The sequence below is a fragment of the Oncorhynchus masou genome, chromosome 33 (genome assembly GCF_036934945.1).
Source record: "Oncorhynchus masou masou isolate Uvic2021 chromosome 33, UVic_Omas_1.1, whole genome shotgun sequence".
In the NCBI taxonomy this organism is placed as follows: domain Eukaryota; kingdom Metazoa; phylum Chordata; class Actinopteri; order Salmoniformes; family Salmonidae; genus Oncorhynchus; species Oncorhynchus masou.
This window is the reverse complement of record NC_088244.1, coordinates 33,041,142-33,065,370: the sequence shown is the minus strand read 5'-3', so window position 1 is coordinate 33,065,370 and position 24,229 is coordinate 33,041,142. Positions and strand designations below refer to the sequence as shown.

The 24,229-nt window shown below is 42.3% G+C and overlaps 2 protein-coding genes across 3 annotated transcripts in view; one reads left to right on the top strand and one right to left on the bottom strand.

The window, feature by feature from the left end:
- Positions 1-585: 585 nt before the first annotated feature.
- On the bottom strand, positions 586-7,749 carry racgap1 (Rac GTPase activating protein 1). Its single transcript, XM_064957333.1, has 17 exons — positions 7,556-7,749; positions 6,726-6,813; positions 6,417-6,619; positions 6,125-6,270; positions 5,935-6,004; positions 5,682-5,735; positions 5,510-5,590; positions 4,746-4,863; positions 4,415-4,545; positions 4,065-4,229; positions 3,809-3,907; positions 3,433-3,631; positions 3,028-3,133; positions 2,758-2,890; positions 2,467-2,593; positions 2,153-2,264; positions 586-1,898 (listed from the first exon to the last, which is right to left on the bottom strand). The coding sequence occupies exons 2-17, from the start codon at positions 6,808-6,810 to the stop codon at positions 1,814-1,816; spliced, it is 1,914 nt and encodes a 637-aa protein (XP_064813405.1). The 5' UTR covers positions 6,811-6,813; positions 7,556-7,749; the 3' UTR covers positions 586-1,813.
- A 530-nt stretch (positions 7,750-8,279) lies between these two features.
- The window catches only part of LOC135528332 (inactive dipeptidyl peptidase 10-like), a 36,054-nt gene continuing 20,104 nt past the window's right edge, over positions 8,280-24,229 (top strand). The window contains exons 1-5 of one of the 2 annotated variants that reach the window (XM_064957331.1): positions 8,280-8,457; positions 16,512-16,626; positions 17,599-17,694; positions 18,210-18,304; positions 18,995-19,066. In XM_064957331.1, coding sequence (XP_064813403.1) covers positions 8,350-8,457; positions 16,512-16,626; positions 17,599-17,694; positions 18,210-18,304; positions 18,995-19,066 — 486 coding nt within the window. In that variant the 5' untranslated portion in view covers positions 8,280-8,349. The remainder of the gene's footprint in view (positions 8,458-16,511; positions 16,627-17,598; positions 17,695-18,209; positions 18,305-18,994; positions 19,067-24,229) is intronic. The other variant, XM_064957332.1, reaches the window with a different exon arrangement.

Genomic DNA, 24,229 nt, shown 5'->3' with positions numbered 1-24,229 from the left:
CTTGCACTTCTGAGTAAAAATGCAAAAATAAACTGTTTAGAGGAAGTGAGAACACAACTGGAGTTATGACCTGACAAGACTACAGTAGTATTCTGAATTATCTACATTCTTCTACATGTAACTGACACAAAATTAAGGAAACACCAACAGTGTCTTAATAGGGTGTTGGGCAAGAACAGCTTCAATGCACCATGGTATAGATTATCACTGTCTGGAACTCGGGAGGCGACACTTCTTCCACAAATTCCGTAATTCGTTAATGGTGGTGGAAATTGCAGTCACAGGCTCTGCTCCAGAATCTCCCATAAGTGTTCAATTGGGTAGAGGTCTGGTGGTTGTTATGGCATACATTGTTCTCATGCTCATCAAACCATTCAGTGACTATTCGTGCCCTGTAGATGGTGGCATCCTATAGGGGCATAGCCATGGAAGCCAAAATAACAGCCTGACCAGCATTTTCATACATGGGATGTTAATTGCTTCTTTAACTCGGGAACCGCACCTGCTTTCAATACTTTGTAGCCCTCAAGCATTTCCTGTATTTTTTTTAAGTTAGTGCAGCAACAATGAAAGGTAACGAGAAAGACCAGTTTAAATGTACTGTATACTGTTTTTACAAATCACAGATCATACAGCATGTACGAAACAAATTGACCAGAAAAGCTTTGATCAACAAGAATGTAACATTTCCTTTGAAATGCCCCCATTTCTACACACAGATTCTCAGTTACGCAATGCAGCGTTCTAGGCCACAGAACATTATAGCCAGAACCAACCTTCCATTGTGCGAACAAAGATGGTCATGAAGAGTGTGTAAAACTGAAGTAATCAACATCCGAGGACTACTTGTAGTATAAGCTATATTATAGAACGCCCAGAAAAGGGTGAAATGTTAAACCTAAGTTAAGTTGTATCCGAACCGGCCGTGATTAGGAGTCCAATAGGGCAGCGCACAATTGGCCCAGCGTCGTCCGGGTTTGGCCGTCATTGTAAATAAGAATTTGTTCTTAATTGACTTGCCTAGTTAAATAAAAAAGGTAACATTAAAAAAAAAATTATAAAAGGAAAACGTATAATCATGTTGTATGAATAAATGGCAAAATGTACTGGACTCACCAAGCATACAGCTACTTGGTTACCTCTCAGATAATTATAGCTAAAGAACACTGCAGCATCATATTAGTATTGCCATACTGTGGCTAGTCTAGAGTATGTAAAAGACAAATGGAGTTAAACATGTACGATCAAACTGCTAAAGCATGTAGACCTTTCAAAAGTGATTATACAAATACAGGGGGGAAAAAACAGAAATATAATGCCACCCGCAGTGCCAACTCCGTTCAAGCCCGTCATAAAAAGCTCTATGCAAAGTTGTTTTCTAACTGGGGATCCGCAAATTGCATGTTAGATATTCATATAAGAACAGCCTTTTTTTCAACAGCCTAAATTCAGACACGCACATTTGCAACCAATGTTCAAATGTTTCTTTGTAAATAAATCACAGGAGGATACTGAAGAAAAACCTTAAATTGTATCTACAAACCTAGTACATGTCATTGCCAGAGAAATCAACGGAAAGCATCTTGATTCAGAGCCAACTTTAAAAAGAACTGCGCTCCAAAGAGACCCTCCCTTTTGATTGGAAAAATATATATTTTTTTGCACACGTAAAAAAAGACAAATCCTACCATTTTAAAATATAAAACATCTGTGGAACCATTAGTCTCAATCGTGTAAAATGGTCTAAAATAAAACAAGTAAAAACCTATCTGCTGCTAGGTATTGAACATAGCTGCTCTGCAGCGGCTTTGGATTACTTGAGGAGCGGAGATGCAAAAAAGTTTCCTTGGCGACTGGTGATTCCCACTCCCACAACAGACTTGCTCTTACTCCCAAACCTGAAAGTTACAACAAAAAAACATTAGCATTAGTCAAATGAAGCCAACGTTAAAAGGGAACAAATTATGAACTTGGCGAAATAACTTTTTCAGAGGTCATCTTAAGGCTGTCTGTTTTGTTGAACAATGGCATTTGCATTGAGACCAGCGAAAACCCAAGTCCTTCAGCCAGGAACTACATACACATTGCAGTGACTTACAAAAAAAAAAAAAACACTGAATAAGTAAAATGCATGACAGGACAGAGCGCTTACTTGGGTGTAGTCTTGCTCAGGGTGGACCTCATGCGTTGACCCAGAGAGCTGGACGACGGGGTTTTGTTCATTTGGTGGTGCTCTGGAGTGGTGAGAGGACCCAGCATGCTCACTGGAACAATATCAATACACAGTCAACATTAGTCACATTACCCCAGTTGGTAACCAACTGATTTGCATTTGTTTTTAAATATAACATTTTCATAAATTGTCAATATAATAACACATGAACCTAAATCGAGGACCTGGCCAGAGGCAGGCACTCACGTGGGATTTGGTACGGGGTTGCTGAGATAATGCTTGACTAGGCTCACCTTTGTGGTCAGGGGTATAACAGTTATTGTTCTCGATAATCATGTGATCAGGGTGCGGCTGGTCATGGTCCACCATCATGAACTGGCTCCAGTACTCCACCGGCAGGAACAGCAGACGCTCAATAACCTGGGTAATAATAGAAATGAATTACAGCATATTGCCACATCCTCTTTGAAGGGGCGAAACAGATCAAACAACTTGCAAGACTTAAAATAATTAGACGTTAAAATGTAACCATGGTATTTTTACTGCAAGTTAATTAAACCAAGACTGTTGCTGTAATGAGTTACCTTGGGCTGGCGTTTGGTGTCCTGCAGGATTGTCACAGGCTCTGGGTCAGGCACTGCATGGCCAACAATAGTTGGCCCAAACACCCGAGCCAGGTTGGTGATGTCCATCTTAGTGTCCAGGCTCTGTGCAACCCTGAAAGAGAATGAATGTTGGGCAATAGGAGCCCATTTATCAAGGGGGAAAACAAGCAACAAAGCTCAAAGGGTCAGTGATAGGGAGCAACAATTACATTTAAAATGAGTAAGGAGAGCTGCACAGCAGATGCTGACCTCTGAAGATGAATGGCCAAGAAGGCCAGGGTGTCCCTGTTAGCCTGTGGCAGGTCACTGATTGTCTGGTACATCAGGGCAATGCTGTTATCCTCATCCGCCAGCTCTGAGGACAAAGTGAAACATCAGTAGAAAGCAAAGAAGTTGAGTTGTAGACATGGATTATGATTTGTTTTAGTCCAGATGAAGAATTTAACATTGCAGGGACTTAGTAACTACATTTATTGGTGACCAAGAACATCACGAAGGAACACTTAACTGTATTACTAACCAAAACAGTTAGTGTGCCCAAGGACAAAATGGCTATGCAAAGCAACTAAAAGACACCTTCATCCAGTCTACCACTGGCCAAATCAACCAGAGTGATAAAGTTATTTTATTTATCGCTTAAGGGCAAACACCAACCTGCAGCCTCCATGAAGGTGTGGTTGAGACGGAAGGTGAGGAGGGGCTCTTTGAGGTTCCTGAGGAAGTCCTTGAGGAGCCCAGTGACGCAGTGGATATCATCCACCTTGCTGAGCAGCGGGACAGTCTTCCCACGCAGGAACTTCTCCTTCAGTTCCTTGACCGTGCGGTCTGAACCGGACAGCCGATAGAGGCCGGTCTGGGAGAGAAAAGAGCATGGTGAAACTGGGCTCAATCATAGACAGCTTCAAACTATTTACTGTGTTTCACACTATATTACTACTGTATAAACTAAGCTTACAAATAAAAAAGCAATCATACAGCTCGGTGTGAGGCTGTATTTTTTTTTTTAAACAGACTGGAGATGACAACTCACCTCATGTAGGCCCCTCTGCTCAATCTCATTGACGCAGTGCACCACCAAAGAGGGAATCATGGGAGATTGGACATGGGAGACGTAGTCTGTAAGCGTACCCTGGGATCGGTAATACATTTAAGAGGGAATGGTTATCCCATTAGAATACACTGAAACCACAGGATATTTGAAGAGAGACAAGTTGCATGTATCAGAATGAACGTATTGTTTGAGTATATCAATACAAGTTGAGAATTCACAAGAAACAATCCTGTACCTGTCCGATTTTGACAGGAGTGCCACTCAGGCTGGGGATGCATGGCAGGGGACAGCGTTCACGACACTCTGGGTGGGTGACCACTCTGCAGTCACGACACTTCAAGGAGATCTTTCCGAACTTGATCCTCTTGCCACAAGGTACACATGATTCAGGCTTGATTACCTGTGCGTGAGGTAAAACAAAGCGTGGTCGATACAAGTTCGCACAAATCATAACTTGTCATTTTAACCTGAAAATAAGAACCAAAGCAACACGTTTTTATTACAAAAGCTAATTCAATAAAATAGCCTTTCTAAATTCACCCATGTGATAACGCTCTCTGACTGAAAACAAAATGACATTCCTACCGTTTTGGAGACAAACTCGTGCAAACGGACACCCCCGTTGCCCTGGGGCGTGCTGGGTTCCTGAGGCCTGCTGGGCTGTTTGAACATGACATCCTCAGACTTAACGGACTCCGAGTCCCACTCCTGTGTAGCTGATGAACAAGTGGGAGCGAGAGAGGTCAAATACGGCTCTGACAAAGCAGTTATGATGAGTTATGAACATGTCACATTGTCAAGGATAAACTACTAGTCCCGCTGCTTCGCAAATAAATATACCATGCTTCGACATAAAAATGCCATCTTCCATTTTAAAAGTTGACCAAATAAACAGTAAATGAGTAAGAGCTGTTACCAGTCTTTCTCCTGCTCCGGGTCCAGTAGGGAACCGACTCAATAGTAGAGACGGCTTCGATGGGACCTCCGTTAGCAGGCACGGTCACTGTAGTCTTGGCCACAAGAGACTCATTTCCCTACAGCCATTAAACAGATCAGTCAAATCACTTTAAACCTCAACCGTATAATGAGTAACCACTCTCAGTTACCTACATTTTATTCATTTAGCAGATGCTCGTATCCAGACACAGTTAGCGCATTCATCTTCAAAAAGAGACATTTCATCATAGCACCACCCCAACATGTGAAAATGGTGCATTCCTATGTTTGGTAGTAAAAAAAAAAAAAAAAACAGGAAGATAAGCATTTCTAATGACATCTGTGTACATCATGTGATTTTAACCAATGAGTAAGCATTTCCTGCTAATTGGTTGAAGTGCATTGGAAACACTTGTCTTTTTAACTACAAAATGTGCCATTTTCATATGTTGATGTTCAAGTAGTGCTAGAGATTATTAATATGAAGTTGAAAATGAAATTTCACAATAAGATAGCTAAGTGAAACAAGCACCACAGTCGTGGTAGGTAAGTAATTTCTTTAAAAAAAATATAAGTTATCAGCAAAGTCAATGCTAGTAAAAATAATAATATTTGCATTAAAAAATAAAGTGTATGCGTGGGGGGGGGGGGGGGGGGTTAAGACATCTGTCTTTTTAAGATACCCTTTAAAGGGTTTCAGATGTTTTTGGACAATGGGCATATTTACAGAAATGAAACCTTTACCTTTTCAGAAGTTCTGCCTGTTGATCGAGACCTTTTGGAAGCACATGGGGGACCATCAATGAAATTTCTTGAGGCAGAACGCTGTAATGAATATGTCAAACATGTTAATAACAAATACACAACCGCGTCCTTTATTTGCACATTCAATAAATAATTCCAATGAACTGCTTACCCTCTTTTCACGTTTCTTCAGTCGCACAGTTCTCACGATGGAGGAGTCCCAGTCCTGGAATGGTTTATCAAACAAACAGACCAGGTTCATTATTGCAAAATATGCCAACTTATCATCTCAATTATATTATGCATATATATTATATTATTATATTATGAATTGCTTGAGCCATTCTCCAAGCTAAAGGTTTGGATGAGTAATATACTTGATTCAGAGGCTTAAGCATTTAGACAAGACAAATATATAAACTTACCAGAGAGTCATCCGTTTTATCATAGCTGATGTCTGATGAAATGGAGGCAGACTCATCTATGGTCTTCAATCTATGGAAAATAACCAAATTAAATAGTGCAACTTTTCAGATGTTGATATGTTAATAGAAAATGCATTGGTAAGCTTTCCAACTCATGAACAGGAGCAAGGCACTAGAAGTGGGTCCTTACCTTCGACTGGAGTTAAGGTTGGCTGGTGCCGCCTGAGAACGAGCGTTAAGGAAGGCCAGAGCAGAACGCTGCTCTTCATTCAGCTGGATGCTATTGCTGGAGCCCTCTGTGATCAGAAGCTCCCGAATCAGCTGGATCTGGCGGTCCTGTAACACAGGAGACACAGGGAGAGCGGAGGTGAGAGGTGTCATATGAAGCCATTTGACAGTTTATTGGGAGAAGAGGGAACCAGTCTGAGGGTGCCAGGGAAGAGAAGAAAATATGAAGATAGACTTTCTCTGTGCATACACACCAACTTATCACAGTCAGCTTCTGCCTTCTGGCGGCGGCGAATCTCCACGTCGACTTGATTTCGAGCATGCTTGAGTTTGACTTCCAGGGCCCCCCTCTCCGTTTCTGCCTTGGAAAGCACTTCCTTGCAGGACCCCAGGTCCCGCTCAAGCCTGAGCCATCTACGACGGCAGTCCTCAAAGTTGAGGGCCATCTGGATGAACTCTGATAAGGGAAGTTGCACAATAATGTGTGTTAGCTTTAAATACATCTTATCCATTGTCTATATTATTAATCTCCTTGTCAAATCAAATTAAACAGAATTACTTACGGGGCTCAATGCTCTCATTGAGTATGTCTACATGAGACCTCAGATTGCCAAACAAGCTGTGTAGGTTCATCACAGCAGTGTCCATCTTCTGGGAAAAATAAAGGGCACATAAAAATAAATGTCAATATTGAATAACATCATCCCCAAGCTAATAGTTTCGGCACAATTGTCTGCTGGTGAACCCTAAGCATAGAGCTTGTAACGTTCGTCCTATAAACCGAAAAGGATTTACCGGTGGTTCGTTCAGCCATTTCTATGAGGAAAGAATCTTGTTTTATTTAACTAGAATACGGGTTTGGCTAAAACGAATACAAGGCCCGAGGTTAACACAGCCTTAGAAGATTTTACGTTGCGTTTTAAGATATTACATCAGTCAGTTAAATTTACCGTTATGAATTATTGAGCCTGTGCTTTTTTTGATTATATAAAATAATCACATTTCACAAAAAGGGGAGGTTAGAAGATCACTCATAGAACAAAAACGTGTAAGATCTCCTAAGCCTGTGTTTGCCACAGACCTTATTTTTCGGCATTTATTCAAAACGCCCACATTTTTGTCCAACGAACCATGACGGAGTTAACGTTAGTGGTTAAAAATACGCCATTACTATTACTCTATTCATCATAGTAACCGAACTAACGTTGAAGATTTGAGTAAACATGTTGATTGTCATTAAAAAAAAGCTTACTCGCACATACAAAACATTTAGCAAGCAACAGTAGATTTAGCTAGGCTAGCCAACATTGTTAGTGATGTAACTATGATTCAAAAAACTACAGCTAGCTAGCATGCTAACGTTAATAGAATAACTAACGTTACAATTACATACCGCTTGCTGAGTCCACCACTCGGGGTGAGTAATGAAATGAGGCAGACAAAACACCTAAACTTTTTCACGGCCAAATGTTTTAACCTCTCTTTTGGCACTGGATGAGCAAGTGTGTTATTCTTTTGTTCGGATCATCTCAAACTCAGCTCCTGGAAGTATGTATTCAAGTAAAATAGGCACGTTTAATTTCAAATGTACCCACTAGCCAATGAATATCAACTGACGTTCTTCACGTAGCTACACGTCAACGCGTATAGGGGCCAGCAGCCCCATAAAACGGTTACCTCTTAGATCTGATCCTAGATCAGACAGTCCTGCAAGCAAGCAACAGTAACCTAAATAAAATGTGGCAAATATGAATGAAAATTTGGGAAAATCCACAATAATCAATATTACGTTTTAATTATGCTGATTTTATGATAATTATTATGCGTTAGTATTAATTGACATTCATTCGTCAAATTGATTATTGGATGTTATACTTACCCACTGGGCAAGTGGGTATGACCATGAAATGTTGCTGAGACAGAGGTTTTGACCGTGTCTTGATTAATTTCTGAGCTAATCAGTGGTATGGGTGGAAAATCAGTGAGTAATTTTCAAATGACCATATACAGAACAACACACACAAAACTCTTCCTCCCTGAGAGAGAGAGAGAGAGAGAGAGAGAGAGAGAGAGAGAGAGAGAGAGAGAGAGAGAGAGAGAGAGAGAGAGAGAGAGAGAGAGAGAGAGAGAGAGAGAGAGAGAGAGAGAGAGATCAATGTTTTCACTTGGACAACGTGCGAACAACGCATGCATGCAGACCAAACGCTAAAGGAGCACGATTTAATTCTAGGAAGACGCTTGTTGAAGACAGCAAAGATGATTGCCACTACTCAACAGAACATGACCACGGACCTGGTAAATGGCTTACTGAATAGTTTCATTATTTTTAAGTTGCTTCCACGATTTATTTTAGTTGTAAATTATCATTGAGCTGTATCTGTGTAAATATCATTGATGCAGCTCTCTGATAAGCATGCATAAACGTTGAAGTTGCGCGTGTGCGTGTGCGTGCGCGTATGTGTTTTTGGCTACTGTTGTAAATGCGCCTGTTAGTATTTCTCTGTTGTGACCAGTCCGCGTCTTTCATTTAAATCAACATGATTTGATTATCGATAAGTATCTGTTTTTGCGTTTTAATCTTTCCTTCATACTTTAAATATGTAATTCATACTGCCATTTCCTGAACAAGCTTCTGTGCTATGACTGCTCTGACTGCAGTGGTCGTGCATTGTAGCCCAAAACATATCAGCATTCGTCTCTTCTATCGCAAACTGATTTAATGTGGTGACTTTTTTGTTAAACTGACACAGTTAAATTATGTAGATTTGAATACACCTCATACATTCCCGTTGCGGTTATCGCGATTCAAATATTTATGTTTGTTTTGTGAATAGATATGACATGCCTGTTCAATTGTAGCGTAATCTGAAGTGAAATCATGACCGGATTACCAATGCCAAAGGGGAGGATCTTGCTTTATTATATATTTATACTGCATGCTGATAAAGAGAGCTCTGCAATCACAGAGTGTGAATGAGCAGGGGATGGATGGACAATCAATTTTATTCTGTAGCCTAATTGTATAAAGTGTATAAGCAATCTACCCACTCAATTAAATTGATGTAAAATCTGAATATCAAAGTAGCCTATTATTTATCGCCAGACCCTATGTTTTTCTGCATTTTACATTTCATACTTTTTTTGCCACTGATTTTAATGTCATATTTCTTTGCCCCTTTTTAATGAATTGTCCACTACATACCCATTCAGCAGTTCTGTGAGCCTATCCAAACAGAAAGGTAAGAAGTTGCAACAGTTTTTCCATGCTATGAAGCCCTACTTGCAGGATGTCAATAGGTCACAGAATTGCTGACACCAAGAAATGTCAGTCACAACATGTGACGGTAGGCGGTTGCATCTTTGTGGACAGTTGCTGATCGCTTCAAACATTTTTTTTATGAATTCTCTGAGAATTACATTGCCCCTGGAGATTAGTTAGTCTGTTGCTGTATGCTTTTCATCTCAAGTACAGCAATACTTTATAGCCTTGACAAATTGTCTAACTAATAATATACATCACCCATCACCTTCTCAGTGACAGCAGCAATTGAACCATGGCAGCATTTCAGTTCAGAGCTGCACTAATGCATTTGGCTGACCATTCATGTGTCAGACTGTTAACAAAAATGTTTTTAATCACTGCTGTATTAGGTTGTATTGGTATGTTTCATAGTGTGTGACATGTAAATAATTGAATATACATTATATGTATTTTCTGTCTGAAGTAACCAGTTTGGATTTTTTTTACATATCCCCTCAATTTAGAATAAATCCCGTCAATTTTGTAGCTTAAACAAGGAAGCCACAAACACTAGTCAGCGTATCCATATCCCTTATCGTTTCCCAGGCTAATGTCTCTCTGTGCTATGGCCCAGTCCCAATCAATGCCTTTTATTTTACACAGCAAAGCAAGTCATATAGCTCCTGCACCTCAGTGCTTGCTTCTGTCTTCACAGATTTCACACTTCTGTAGACAGATAGGGAGCTCTTATCTGTGATGGGTTTGGGGAAACAGAACATTCAGGCTGTATTTATCAGTCAAGTGTGCCTGCATCTGGATCTGAAAGGACACACACATCTCTCTCATATCTCATCTCTCCTCTCGCCCATGCTTTACAGTGGCATCACACCCCATTCTCCCCAAGGCTGACACGACAATGAGGAGGAGTAGTCGAGGGGGCAGCAGTCATACAATACCCACCCAGAGCCCTTTTGTACAGTCATTTTATAATGCTTGGTGGGATGCATGAAAGGGAAAGGAGAATTCCTCACAGCAGAGGAGGCTAAAGCAGTGTGTCTGTTCCATGTGAATGAGGCAAGTGCTGCATTATGAGGTATTATCCCAAAGGGCAAATTTGTCAGCCTCCTCAACCCCACATCCATAGCCTACCACCTACAACCCTTTAGGATGTGAGGCAAGCAAGAAAGTAAATATTGATCCCCCCCCCCCTCCCCCAGAAAGCATATGATAGCAAAATGTGTAGAATTGCAAGACATAAGCTTTAAAACGGCATCATTTTCTCTCAGCCTCGTGAAAGTTGTGTAAAGCAGCAGGAAATTAGCTTTAAGACAGCAACATTTTGTCTAAGCCTCATGGCAAAATGTGAACAATAGCATGAGAAGAGCTATAAAACAGTGATTTGTTTTCTCTATGACCCACCAAAATATGATGGGAAAAAGATCTGTCCCCACCCTCTGCTCACTGTACTGTATTGTACTGTACTTTACTGTGCTCTACTCACTATACTGTAATGTACTGTATTCTACTGTGTTCTACTGTACTCTACTCACTGTACTGTACTGGACTGCACTGTGCTGTGCTATCCAAACTATGCTAGGTTCAGATTTGGTCCAGTTCGGTCCATTTATGGACATTAACATCAAGGCCAGGGTGGAATGACCAAATTTCAACTCTCCCAGTCAGAGCTGGGAAAGTTGATATTAACTGGAGAGGGAGAGGGAGGGGTTTTCCAGACTGTTTTAACACTCTTGGTTTGACCACCAGATAACAGAAAGACAAAGAAAACAATTCTGAGCTGAACTTAACAGGATGCCAGTGGAAGGGAGGACAGTAGCAGGTGACCCAACTGTGGTTTGTGACTATTATGATTTCCCATTGTAGCCAATTCAGCTGCAGTAATTTCGTTAATGATATTTTGGTAATTCCGTTACAAATTTGGTAATGGAATTAGGAGTTTAAATAATTTACTAATTCATAAAGAAAATTTACATCAATAAACTAATTGATAGGTCTACCTTTACTTGTTACTTCTGTAAACTTTCACTATCCTCCCTCCTCATGAGGGAGAGACATTTGAAAACATCATAAAGATGTGTGTGTTTTTGGTAACAGAATTACAAAGCACAAGGCAATATTTCTTCAATTTACAGAAGGTCAACCATTTCTCAGAAACTAAATATAAACGTCTTTACGTCAATATTATTGTGTTTTGATGTATTTCTTATACCTTTTAAGACTTTTCTCGGTAGATGTTTTCTAAGACCCCTTTTCCACCTGTTTATCCAGATACCAAAGCCTTTACCTATGACAATTTTTTTGGGGGGGGGTGGAAAATGGTTGAAAAAGGAATCTATGCCTTAATCTCCCAAAAATATACAGTCTTAGCTTTCATTTGACGCAAACTTTGATATACTCCTATGAACTTTGACATGGAAATGACCATATGTAGATGAGAGTCAGCGGCAGAGTAGCCTAGGGGTTAAGAGCGTTGGATTAGTAACCGAAAGGTTGTAAGATCGAATCCCTGAGTTGACAAGGTACAACATCTGTCATTCTGCCCCTGATCAAGGCAGTTGACCCACTTTTCCAAGGCCATCATTGACTGATTTGCCATTAACTGACTTGCCTAGTTAAATAAAGGTAAAAAAAACATGTCAACAGTAGCTTCACAAGTTGTGTGATTCTGCTTCAGATGATTTATTATGGTATGTTCACCATCTGTTCCAATGAAAGACCGACAAGGAGTTAAGGAGACCCCCCCCCCAGAGTCCAATTCATGAATTTTTAACAGCCATATGGAATCTCCCACCAACTAGCTCTGGTGCATTGGGCGCATATTGAGTAATTCATTGTATTTTGTGTGGTTTCTCTTATTGAGTCTGTAGCCAATCAATACAATGAATTTATTACAATACAGCATGTGTTTCATTTAAAGAAGAGGCTGTTACCTGTAATCGTTAGTTGTGTTTCTCAGTGAAGGAGTCAGGGTATATGTCCAGTGATTCCACAAGTTGTCATATTTTGCGGGGAGGGACGCTCTGCAGTGGTCCGTCCATCTAAAAGTCCCTTTTACAGGTTGCTTTCTTTCTATTAATTGTTTCCCACTGGACCTTGTTCAGCTGCACACTGTGTCAATCATCTCATTTTGTTGAGGGTAATTCCCTTGTCCTGCTCTGTCTGTTTGCCATGTTGGGAGTGGAGCTTTGTTACCTCTTACTGATGCAATGAACTGAGTCAGCACTGGAAATGTTTGTGGAGGACTCTCGCAAGGTGCTCTCCCCAAGAGATCCATGGTCGGTTGCCCTTACAAATCTACATTTTGCATAGCAGTAGATTGTCCGTGTGACGGTTTGACTGGCAGCTTCATCAAAGCTTCATCTGGAGGCTCCTCTCGACTCTCTTTCGGGTGGATGGCTCACTGAGGAGTGTGTTAAACAGGATTCATTTATTTTCATTTCATGAGGATCTTTTCTGGGTCAGCAGAAAGTGTGCCTGCTGTTGATATTAACATCAAGCCTGAGCAGGTTGCTCACTGACAGGACCTAATCCCTCATCTGTCCACCTCTTCTGGCTGCCAGTGCTGTGTTGGATCATCAATTCCTCAGATTTAGCATCACCATCACTGAAATCTACCCAGACTGTGTTGGCTGTGTGTATCCAAACTTGGGATTCTCTTCCTGTCTACTGTATCTGTGTCTCTTTTGCAACAACAAAACTCCCTCTTCCCCCAGCCAGCATGCACAGGGTTCTCTCTCTCTATCTTCTTACAACGGTGCATGCAGCCTTAATTGGAAGTGTAGCCTTATGCACCACGCCTCCCGTCGCGGTGCATCCCATTAGGGCGGATGTTTTAGCAGAGTGTTGTATGCAATCATTAGGGAAAGACTTTGAAATCAAAACACTGTCTATAGTAGATTCATCAGAGCAAAGGAATTAGGTTAACCATGTGTCTCTGCTGTGTGTGTGTGTGTTTGCGTGTGTGCGTGCATGCGTGTTTGTGTGTGTGTGTGTGCATTTCTGCTTTAGATTAGATTAGATTTGATTTGTTTTTTAGTCACATGCACAAGGTCACAGATGTAATCGCAAGGTACAGTGAAATTCTTATGCTCCAAGCTCCAAAAGTGCAGGTAAAAAGACAGAAGGGAATGAGATTGTAATAGTAATAATAATATATACACATTTACAACTGTAGCAAAGATAAATGGGAGGTGGGGACAGGGTAAATGTAGAATACCCATGGGGGGAGCAGCAATGGGGGGAGGGGTAGGTAGTCCAGGGGGCAAGAGGGGGACAGAGGTAGCAGTTAGCTGACTTGTGGCTATTCAGCAGCCTGATGGTCTGGGGGTGGAAGCTATTGGCCAGTCTGACAGTATTTGCCATGATACTCTTATACTTCCCAGAAGAAGCAAGTCAAGCACAGTCAATGAAGTTGGGAGGACTTTGCCTGCACATCAATTTATTATGATGAACCTTTATTTAACTAGGAAAGTCAGTTAAGAACAAATGCTTATTTACAATGGCGGCCTACACCGGCCAAACCCGGACAACGCTGGGCCAAATGTGCACCGCCCTATCGGACTCCCAATCACAGCCGGTTGTGTTACAGCCTGGATTGGTTTGGTATGTCTCTGGACCGCGGGTGGGGGTTGTCCCTACTAGCCCAGCAAGTAGTGGTTTTAATATGGATGTGTTATGTAACCGGAGCCAGGATGAGCTAATAAAGATAAGACATTGACTGTGTGTCCATGTATGCTGACGATTTAACCCTATACGCGTCAGCAACCACAGCTACTGAAGTGAAGTCAGTCCAACCCTAAACAAAGAGTTGCAGTCGGTTTTAGACTGGGTGGCCAGTAATAAACAGTAATAAACTGGTCCTGAACATCTGTCAAACTAAGAGCATTGTATTTAGTACAAATCCTTTCCCAATTCCCAGACCTCATCTGAATCTGGCAATGAATGGTGTGGCTATTGAGCAAGTTGAGGAGACAAAATGACTTTGTCTTACCTTAGATTGCAAACTGCCATGGTCAAACCATATTGACTCAAGGCTTGTAAAGATGAGGAGAGGTCTGTCTGCGGTAAAGAGATGCTCTGCTTTTTTGACACCACACTCCACTAAGCAAGTCCTGCAGGCTCTAGTTTTATCTTATCTTGATTATTTTCCAGTTATATGGTCAAGCGCTGCAAAGAAAGACCTAGTTAAGCTGCAGCTGGCACAGAACAGAGGGGCACATTTAGCTCTTTATAGGGCTGATATCAATACTGTGCATTCCAGTCTCTCTTGGCTAAGAGTTGAGGAAAGATTGACTGCATCGCTTCTTGTTTTTATAAGAAACATTAATGTGTTGGAAATTCCAAATTGTTTGCATAGTCTAATTTACACACAGCCCTGACACACACACTTACCCCACCAGACATGATACCAGGGGTCTTTTCACAGTCCCCAGGTCCAGAACAAATTCATGGTAATGTACAGTATTATACAGAGCCACGATTGCATGAAACTCCCTTCCATCTCATGTAGCGCAATTGAATAGCAAACCAAATGAAGAAACAACTCACGGCACAACGCCACTCCCCCATGTGACCTACTTGTTGTGTGTAAGTACTGACATGTACTGTACGTGTAACTGATAGATGCACACTACAAGTTGGTGTGTTTTGGTATGTGTCAGACCCCAGTAAGACTACCTGATGCCATTGGCATCGGCTAATGGGCATCATAATAAAATAAAATCTATACTGGCAACCAGTCAAGGATTTTATTTATTTACCTTTATTTAACTAGGCAAGTCAGTTAAGAACAAATTCTTATTTTCAATGACGGCCTAGGAACAGTGGGTTAACTGCCTGTTCAGGGGCAGAACGACAGATTTGTACCTTGTCAGCTCGGGGATTTGAACTTTCGGTTACTAGTCCAATGCTTTAACCACGAGGCTACACTGCCGGAGTTGTCCCCTCGTTATCTCCCCATTTTCCCATTGTGAGACATTCCACACATGTTTCAGGTATACAGACAGGTTCTGAGTATGTGTGACCAAGATTGGGGATTGTACATTGCATAAGTAGAAATTAGTGTGTGTGTGTGAGTGCTAAAGTTGCTGTATAGTGACGGTTCAGAGACGGTTGGTGTAACACAGGGCTGGATGGAGGATCAGCAATCTGTCAACTAGCGATCCGCATGGCTGTTTCCAGGCCACATCAAGGCCTGGAGGAAGGTGATGGTGATGGGGGACAGCAGCCCGCCCGTGGCTCTGTGGCTCCAAGGACAAGGCCAGGCTACAGAGGCAGGCGGCCATAATGAAAGCCGAGCTTTATGGCTGCTCTGTGATTGAGCTCTCACACATCAGTGAGCATTGGGCTCCAGCGTCCGGTCTCAGACAGGCAGACACTCTGAGGGATCACAGAGTAGCTCGTCTGCCGTTATCTTTAATTGCTGATACCATGGCTCTCTCTTTCTAGCAGAGCTCGAAGGAGCATCTGATGAAAATATACAGACATAATATTCCTATAGCAGCTGTTTCTTGTACTGTAATGCTCAAACTTATTTATGTTTCACCTTGTGTTCTTAAACGTTCTGTTCAATTCCCGTCAAGTCTGTTTGATTTATCATGTTGCACCACAGACTTCTATACAGATGTTTCCAACAAATGCTTTTCTTGCAGACTGTCTCCTGGTCTTCTAGTTTTCATGGAAAGTGCGCCCCTCCCCCTCCCCCCCCTCCCCCTCTCTTCCCCTCCCAACCCCTACCATATGCCCCATTAAAGCTGTAACAGGTGAAATGAGGCGTCAGTATCGAGAAATTACGCCATGACAATTAATTAATTTCAAGCTTTTCAATGGCAAACTTTCTCGCTCTGCTTTAAGGAGAATCACTCTAAATCACACAGATTGCTGTCATAGTGAAGGGCTTCGAGCAGCTTTTATTCCCCCAGAGTCTCCCTGTAGCCTGCACAGCAGATCCGCTTGTCTGACAGAGAAACCCCGCTGTGAGACTACGGAAATGAAGCAGCACTAATGTTCTCTCCCTCAGCTGTGTGTGTGTCACAACGCTCATCACTGTGTATGTGCATGTGTTTCTATGTGTGTGCGTTTCTCTTGGCAGGACATGCATGCTTCTACTGGTCCACCACGGAATTGGAAGGGCATTGCGATCGCCATGGTGGTGATTGTGGGTGTTCTATCGCTGGTGATCCTCTCAGTCATCATGCTCACACCTGGTAAGAGGACACACAGAGTGAGGGAGGGAAGGAAAGGTAGAAAAAGAAAGAGAGAATCTGAAGGCAGAAGGGTGGGCAGAAGGGAATAAAGGCAAGGGATGGAGTGAAGGGGGAGAGTGGAAGAATAGAGGGAGGGAGGGAGGGAGGGAGGGAGGGAGGGAGGGAGGGAGGGAGGGAGGGAGGGAGGGAGGGAGGGAGGGAGGGAGGGAGGGAGGGAGGGAGGGAGGGAGGGAGGGAGGGAGGGAGGGGGTGAGAGGATGCAGTAGGAGGAGGAGTGGGAACGGACTCACAAGGCTTTCCATCAGACAAACATATCAACAATACCATTACCTATAGGACAAAACAAGCCAACGAGGATAAACACAAAGTTCCTCTGCATTGAAAAGACACTCAGACAAAAGCAGAGACTCCAGTGCTATGCTAAGAAGAGGCTATTGTCCAGGAACAGCTGTGCATTGGACTGTGTGAAATAGAGCAAGCTTCATGTTCATACCTGGGTGGATATGGTGTACACAAACAGAGGGTTTATCCCCATTAGCGTTCTCCTACTTTCCCATTCCTTCTCTCCCTCTCCCTCTCCCTCTCCCTCTCCCTCCCTCCCTCCCTCCCTCCCCCCTCCCTCCCTCCCTCCCTCCCTCCCTCCCTCCCTCCCCCTCCCTCCCTCCCTCCCTCCCTCCCTCCCTCCCTCCCTCCCTCCCTCCCTCCCTCCTCTCTCTCTCTCTCTCTCTCTCTCTCTCTCTCTCTCTCTCTCTCTCTCTCTCTCTCTCTCTCTCTCTCTCTCCCAACATTCAATTCAAAGGGCTTTATTGCCATGGGAAACATATGATTACATTGCAAAAGCAAATTAAATAGATGACAAACAAAAGTGAACAATAAACATTACACTCACAAAAGTTCCACAGGAATAGAGACACTTCAAATGTCATATTCTCTCTCTCTCTGTCTCTCCCTCCCTCTCTCTCTTTCTGGAAGATGAGTCTCATCTATTACTGCAATCCCGTTTCACCATGGAGGACCTGGCGAACGAGAAGTATACAGTTCACGACCCCTGTGTGACCTGGCTGAATGGTAAGAGCTTCTAGCTCGATCTTAGCTAACCCAGATTATCCTGTTGCCCCGGTTTGATATCTGAAAGCTCAGCTGACTCGAGTCAGTATCAGGAGATTTAGTGAGATACTACTGTCAAACTTAAGAACAAATAACCAACAGTTATGTGCCGGATACTTTAATAACTTTAATGTCACTTTAATCATTTTTACGTATCTCATTACTCATCTCATATGTATATACTGTATTCTATTCTATACTATCTATTGCGTCTTAGTCTATGCCGCTCTGAAATTGCTATTCCATATATTTATATATTTTTATCCATTCTTTGTGTGTATTAGGTTTTTGTTGTGAAATTGTTTGATATTACATGTTAGATATTGCTGCACTGTCGGAATTTGATTTGATAAACCTTGATACCCCGAAGGAGGGGTACAAGATACAACATGTGTAGGGAAGCCTATGCAAACTTGTAATCGAGTGAACCAACTAAAAGGTTCACATTTCCCTTGGACCTGTGTTGTCCCTTCCAGAGAATGAGGTTGCTCTTAGAACCAGAGAGGGCCATATCCTGTCCTACAGCCTCCACTCCAACCTCACAGCTACCCTGCTGGACAACAGCTCCCTGGTGAGTAACGGCCCGTTACGGCCCTGGGGCCCTACAGTAGAGGAGACTTATTCCACTATTGATTGGATCATTTACAGAGACAGCCAGACAAATGGACCGTTCAATGGACTGACAGGGCCTCCCAGATGGAGAGAGGATACAGAATGACTGTTCAAACTTTTGTAGTTTTAGAAAAAATAAAGAGCAGTAGTAACTTTCACTCTAATATAGCTATGTAGAGGAGGTCTATTTGGTTCCCTCACTGTTCAGTTGAAGCCCTCAACATATGGCTTCAAAGAGATTTTTCTTGCAAGGGCCTCATTTTGAAGAGTGCCTGGTTTGGCAAAGCGATGCTGAAAAACCTATCTGGGTCATTGCCTAGGAGCTACGCGGGGTTCTGTTGTCAAGATGGGGGGAAGTCTCCTCTCTGGCTCTCACCAGTTTATCATCTCTGTTGCTATGTTAATTCTACACTGTAGTTGATAGCCTACAAAAGTATTTAGCGTTCAGTGGATGATATAGGCAGGGATACTTCACCTAGGGCCATGGCTTTCCAAGTGCAATCCCTGACATTATCCATATGAGCCCCGAGGCGATGTTGTTCTTGAAGGTTAACGCTAATATGAGATCCAAGTAAATTACTGACACATGTATCATTTAATTTTAGGAGGTATGCATGTTGTTGATATATTGTTCATTCCGTGTTTCCAGGACCTGACGACCACAAAGTTCCATGTGTCTGCAGACAAGAGGTTTGTCCTGTTGGCATACAACATTCAGCCAGTGAGTGATGCTTGTTTTGACCAAATAACATGCCCATAGCTTGCTCTTTCCGTATTTTTTACAGTGTCAATCATTCGGATCAATTATCATACTCACAGCCGTAGTAATACCCAATGACACCAAAGATGACTTGCATGCCATGTGGTTTCCTACTCACTCACACACCGTTCTGCACAGCAGCGCCACAAGCTTATTCCAGACCATCAGAGAAAATCAGTTGAGTCAAATCTGTTTCTATTGCGACTAACGACACGTCTGTTTCCGCACAGCATGGTGGCATTAATGACATGCATTCTAATCCAGCCTTTACAGTCAGTGGAATGAACGAGGGGGAGGAAAGTCCCTTATGAAACAGTTAGAGAGAGCGAGAGAGAGAGAGCGAGAGAGAGAGAGCGAGAGAGAGAGAGCGAGAGAGAGAGAGAGAGAGAGAGAGAGATTAGGTGGGAGCAGGGTGAAAGTAGATTCTTCCCGGTACAGGGTCCTCCTATGTGTGAATGCGCTTTTTAAAATAGAGAACTAGTGATGCTACTACAGTACTGCAGCAGTCTTAGAAAAAAATGTTACCTTGATTTAACTAGGCAAGTCAGTTAAGAACAAATTCTTATTTTCAATGACGGCCTAGGAACAGTGGGTTAACTGCCTGTTCAGGGGCAGAACGACAGATTTGTCGTTCTGTTGTTTTACATGTTTTACATGCTATTCAGACACAGCCAATAGTCAAATCACGGGCAAAATGTATGGGGAATATTCAGACTAGGTAATTATGGGGGAAGTGGTGTAGAAGAATGGAGGGAATTAGATGGCTGAGAGAGAGGGATCAGTTTGATGTAGATAGCAGTGTGCGGCGAGGGGGGAGGCAGAGATGTGATGAGGGAGATGGGGTGTTAAAGTTGGAGCTGCATGCAGTAATGAAATCGCCCTGCTGGTTTGGTGGGGAATGTTAATGAGAAGCTTATACTAGAGTCTAATGTATAATGCACAATTGCAGGTGGTTTGAGGCAAACCCCAGCATAACAAACAACTCTAATAACACGTGCATTTTCTCATCTCTCTTTCCCTTGTAATAGATTTCCCTGTTTCCCCCGCCGACCCTTTCCTTCTGTAAATATCCAGTCGCTTAATAAATAGCTTCCCGTTTCCCCAAAGGAGGGAGCAAGAGGTGTAATATACGGGTAATGGGGGGGAGCTTCAGCACAATTTCCACCTTATTAAAGAGCCCAGAACAGATACTGTATATTGCTGTTCTGAGTGTATAGGATCTGCTCTCTCTCTCCCTAATCCTCTCTCTCCCCCCCTCCCTCTTCCTCCCTCTCTCTTTCACTCTGCTCTAGGATCTGCTCTCCTAAGTTTTCTTAATTAGTAGTTTATCATACCATATACCTTTTGTAGGGCGGCCCAGCTCCCAAAGTGACTCTACACTGAACGCAAGGATTTCCTTTGTGTTGTCTTAGTAATTCAGCCTTCTCTGTGTTGCTCTCCAACCCTCTCTTGTGTTACCTTTGAGAAGCAGATGTTCTGTTGTCTTTACATCCTGTAGGTCTGATATCTGATTGGAGGTTAACTTTACAGTAATTCCATTGGTCAACAGCTCAGATGTTATAAAGGGTCATCAGATTCATTGCCTTTTTCTTCTTTGTTCCTGACCTGCGCTGGTGAGATACTCTCTCCACCCCCATGGACTCTTGGGACATGACCTGTCAGTCTATGACTTCTCTTCTCTCTCTTTCATAATGCTTTGTAGCTTAAGCATTATGCCTTGTATAATGGCATCATTCATTTTACAACGTTCTGAAATAATACTTGCGTTTTGCGTTCGCTTCTCATGACCATTTCTTGATCTTAGTTAGCTAAACACATAATACTTGGTTGCACCTGGTTTTACTATAATATTAAATGGAGTCAGATCTATCACGAGGATGAGACCCAGATGCAGACACAGGAGGCAGTTTGATTCTCAGAATATTTAATATTCGAAAGGGGCAGGCAAAAGGCAGGTCGAGGGCAGGCAGAGGTTGTTAAACCAGGTCAGAGTCAGGCAGGTACAGGATGACAGGCAGGCTCAGGACAGGCAGAAAGGTCCGAACCGGGAAGACTAGAAAACAAAAACTTGAGAACAGGAGAACCCGGGAAACACACTGGTAAAGACCTGACAAAACAAGACGAACAGGCAACAGACAAACAGAAAACGCAGGTATAAATCCACAGGAGATAACGGGAAAAATGGGAGACACCTGGTGGAGGGTGGAGACAAGCACAAGACAGGTGAAACAGATCAGGTTGCGACAAGATCCGTCTTTCCCTCTCTTTTTGCTTTGCCTGTCTCTCACTCCCTCACTCTTCCTATCCATCTCCACCTCACTTTTTTCTCTCTCTATCTCTAGGGGTTTTCTGCTGACAATAGCCGTTTGCCCGCAAGCACAGGCTTTCTTGTTGGGGAGAGGAGCGGTGTGCCGCTGAGAATGGCAGAGTGAGACAGAGAGATAGAGAGAGGCAGGGTGGGAGGGAGGGAGAGAGAGAAGAGAGGGAGAGAGATAGAGAGACAGAGAGATGCAGTAGCAATAGGGGGAGAACAAATATTTGATATGCACCATTCGCCCCTAGATCACCCTGTCCAATCGAAATCAATCAGAAGGGGTGTAAAAGAATGAGTGGGATGGATGCTTCGAGGAGAGGGCTGCAGTGGTGGGAAATGGATGAGTGGGCTGTGTGTTAAGTTGAAAGGCTTCTCCCCTGGATTTCATATTAGCTGTGAGGCTTTGGGGAGGTTTGTGCCTAGTGGGCGAAAAATAAATAGATTTTGAGAGAGGTGGTATAGTTAGAAGTACGGGTGGCGGGGGAGGGGGGCATAAGGGAGAGAACAAATTCAAACCTCCTGTGTAGCAGAGGTTTCAATCTCTCCTCAAAATGGCCAATAGTCTGATAAATGTGTGTGTTTGCGTGTCTGCGTGGGTGCGTTGATGCATGCGTGTGTTTGCGTCAGTGCTTGTGAGAGTTGTTCCCTTTGTTTGACACAAAAAGAGGGGAAGGAGAGGATGGATGGAGATAGAGTGGAAGGGATGAGGAAATGCAGCCAGAGCCAGACAGGTGGAAACTGCCAAGACTGTGCCATTTAGAAAGAAAGGAAATACAACTGGAGGGTTGGGTCTGCTCTGCAGTTAGAGACAATGAAGTGCTTGTATCAAAGACAGCATATTGAGGCACTACCAGAGAGAAATGCAGGTTTAGTACTAACAATGGGCTGGGGGAAGAAATCTATTATCCCTGTATTGTGTGTACTGGGTCATTCCACAAAATGAGTCCCTTTTGCTTCCCTTTGATAGTAAAAGTAGAAATTGTGCACCAATATTGCATTTTAAAAGCCTGTTATATTAAATTAAGTCCCCTTAATCTAGACCACATAGAGAATTCAATAAATCCGATTTTTTTATGTGTAAAGACTTACTACAGTGACAAAATGCAGCATTTTGACATGACCCTCAGTGAACCCTCTGTGAATTCTAGGAAGATTTTCACCCACTTTACCCCATGATTTCTCAAAATGTTCACCTTCATTGTTAAGCCCTCGTTATTTTGCTGTTTTGAGAACGTCATTTCTGAAGATTATTATTTATTTTGTGTGATTAGTGATTCCTATACACTACCGGTCAAAAGTTTTAGAACACCTACTCAGATATGTTTTTTAAAACTATTTTCTACATTGTAGAGTAATAGTGAAGACATCAAAACTATGAAATAACACAAAGATTCATGTAGTTACCAAAAAAGTGTTAAACAAAATATATCTTATACAGTGCCTTGCGAAAGTATTCGGCCCCCTTGAACTTTGCGACCTTTTGCCACATTTCAGGCTTCAAACATAAAGATATAAAACTGTATTTTTTTGTGAAGAATCAACAACAAGTGGGACACAATCATGAAGTGGAACGACATTTATTGGATATTTCAAACTTTTTTAACAAATCAAAAACTGAAAAATTGGGCGTGCAAAATTATTCAGCCCCTTTACTTTCAGTGCAGCAAACTCTCTCCAGAAGTTCAGTGAGGATCTCTGAATGATCCAATGTTGACCTAAATGACTAATGATGATAAATACAATCCACCTGTGTGTAATCAAGTCTCCGTATAAATGCACCTGCACTGTGATAGTCTCAGAGGTCCGTTAAAAGTGCAGAGTGCATCATGAAGAACAAGGAACACACCAGGCAGGCACGTTTTGGACTTCTCACCTCCTGGATCCGTCGACATCTGTTGCATCCGCTGATACATTGTGCTCCACCCACAATAACATCTGATAAATACATGTATGCGACCAATAACACGTTATTTTATTTTATGAATTGGTGTGATTAACTGAGTAAGAGCAATGTTTATAAGACAAGGGCGGATCCCAAACACATTTTCTTCTCACAAAAACATCTGTGAAGACAAGAACAGTTTTAGTTACAAACTACTGTGACCTATCTATGAAAAGTGGAGACTCTTGCGAACATATTTTGCTCTATGACACTCCCAAGCCACACAAGAGTCGCTAGAAGGTTAAGGGGTTCTTCTACACAGAAGATCATGGGAAATCCCAGGACATAGTGTCTATAATACTGTAATAAGCTCACATAGTTGCTGTCTCAAACGTCAAACTCCACACAGTTGTCACTGACTAGTTGGATATTTATTTCCCACTGAGAAAACCATTTTTCTTCTTACAGCATTCATTTAAATACATTTTTATCAGGTTTTTGCTTTGGCAGACCAATCTGTTTTCATTGACGTTTATCAATAAAACTTGTGCATGCAACTGTTTATGTCAAATTCATTTGTGTTCTACTTGCAGCCCAGGTTGTCCTGAAAAGAAAATGTCCAACACTTCATTGCGAGGCTAAATATGAGGACAGTCCAAGCAGATTAATGAAATAAGTGAATTTCAGCTTGTTTTGTTGTGGGATGCCTGATTCCAATGGAGCTAACCTCTTGAGAGGGGAAAGTGTTTTTCATGAAGTTCAATATGTGCTCTCTATGACATAATGTTACAATTTTGTACAATCTAACTTAAAAATAAAAAATAAATCAAGTTACACTTCTCAAAAGGTACCTAATTGATGGAATGACCCTACTGCAGCGCAACAATACCTACTAATATCTCGCCTCATACAAGGACCGTTGTAATCT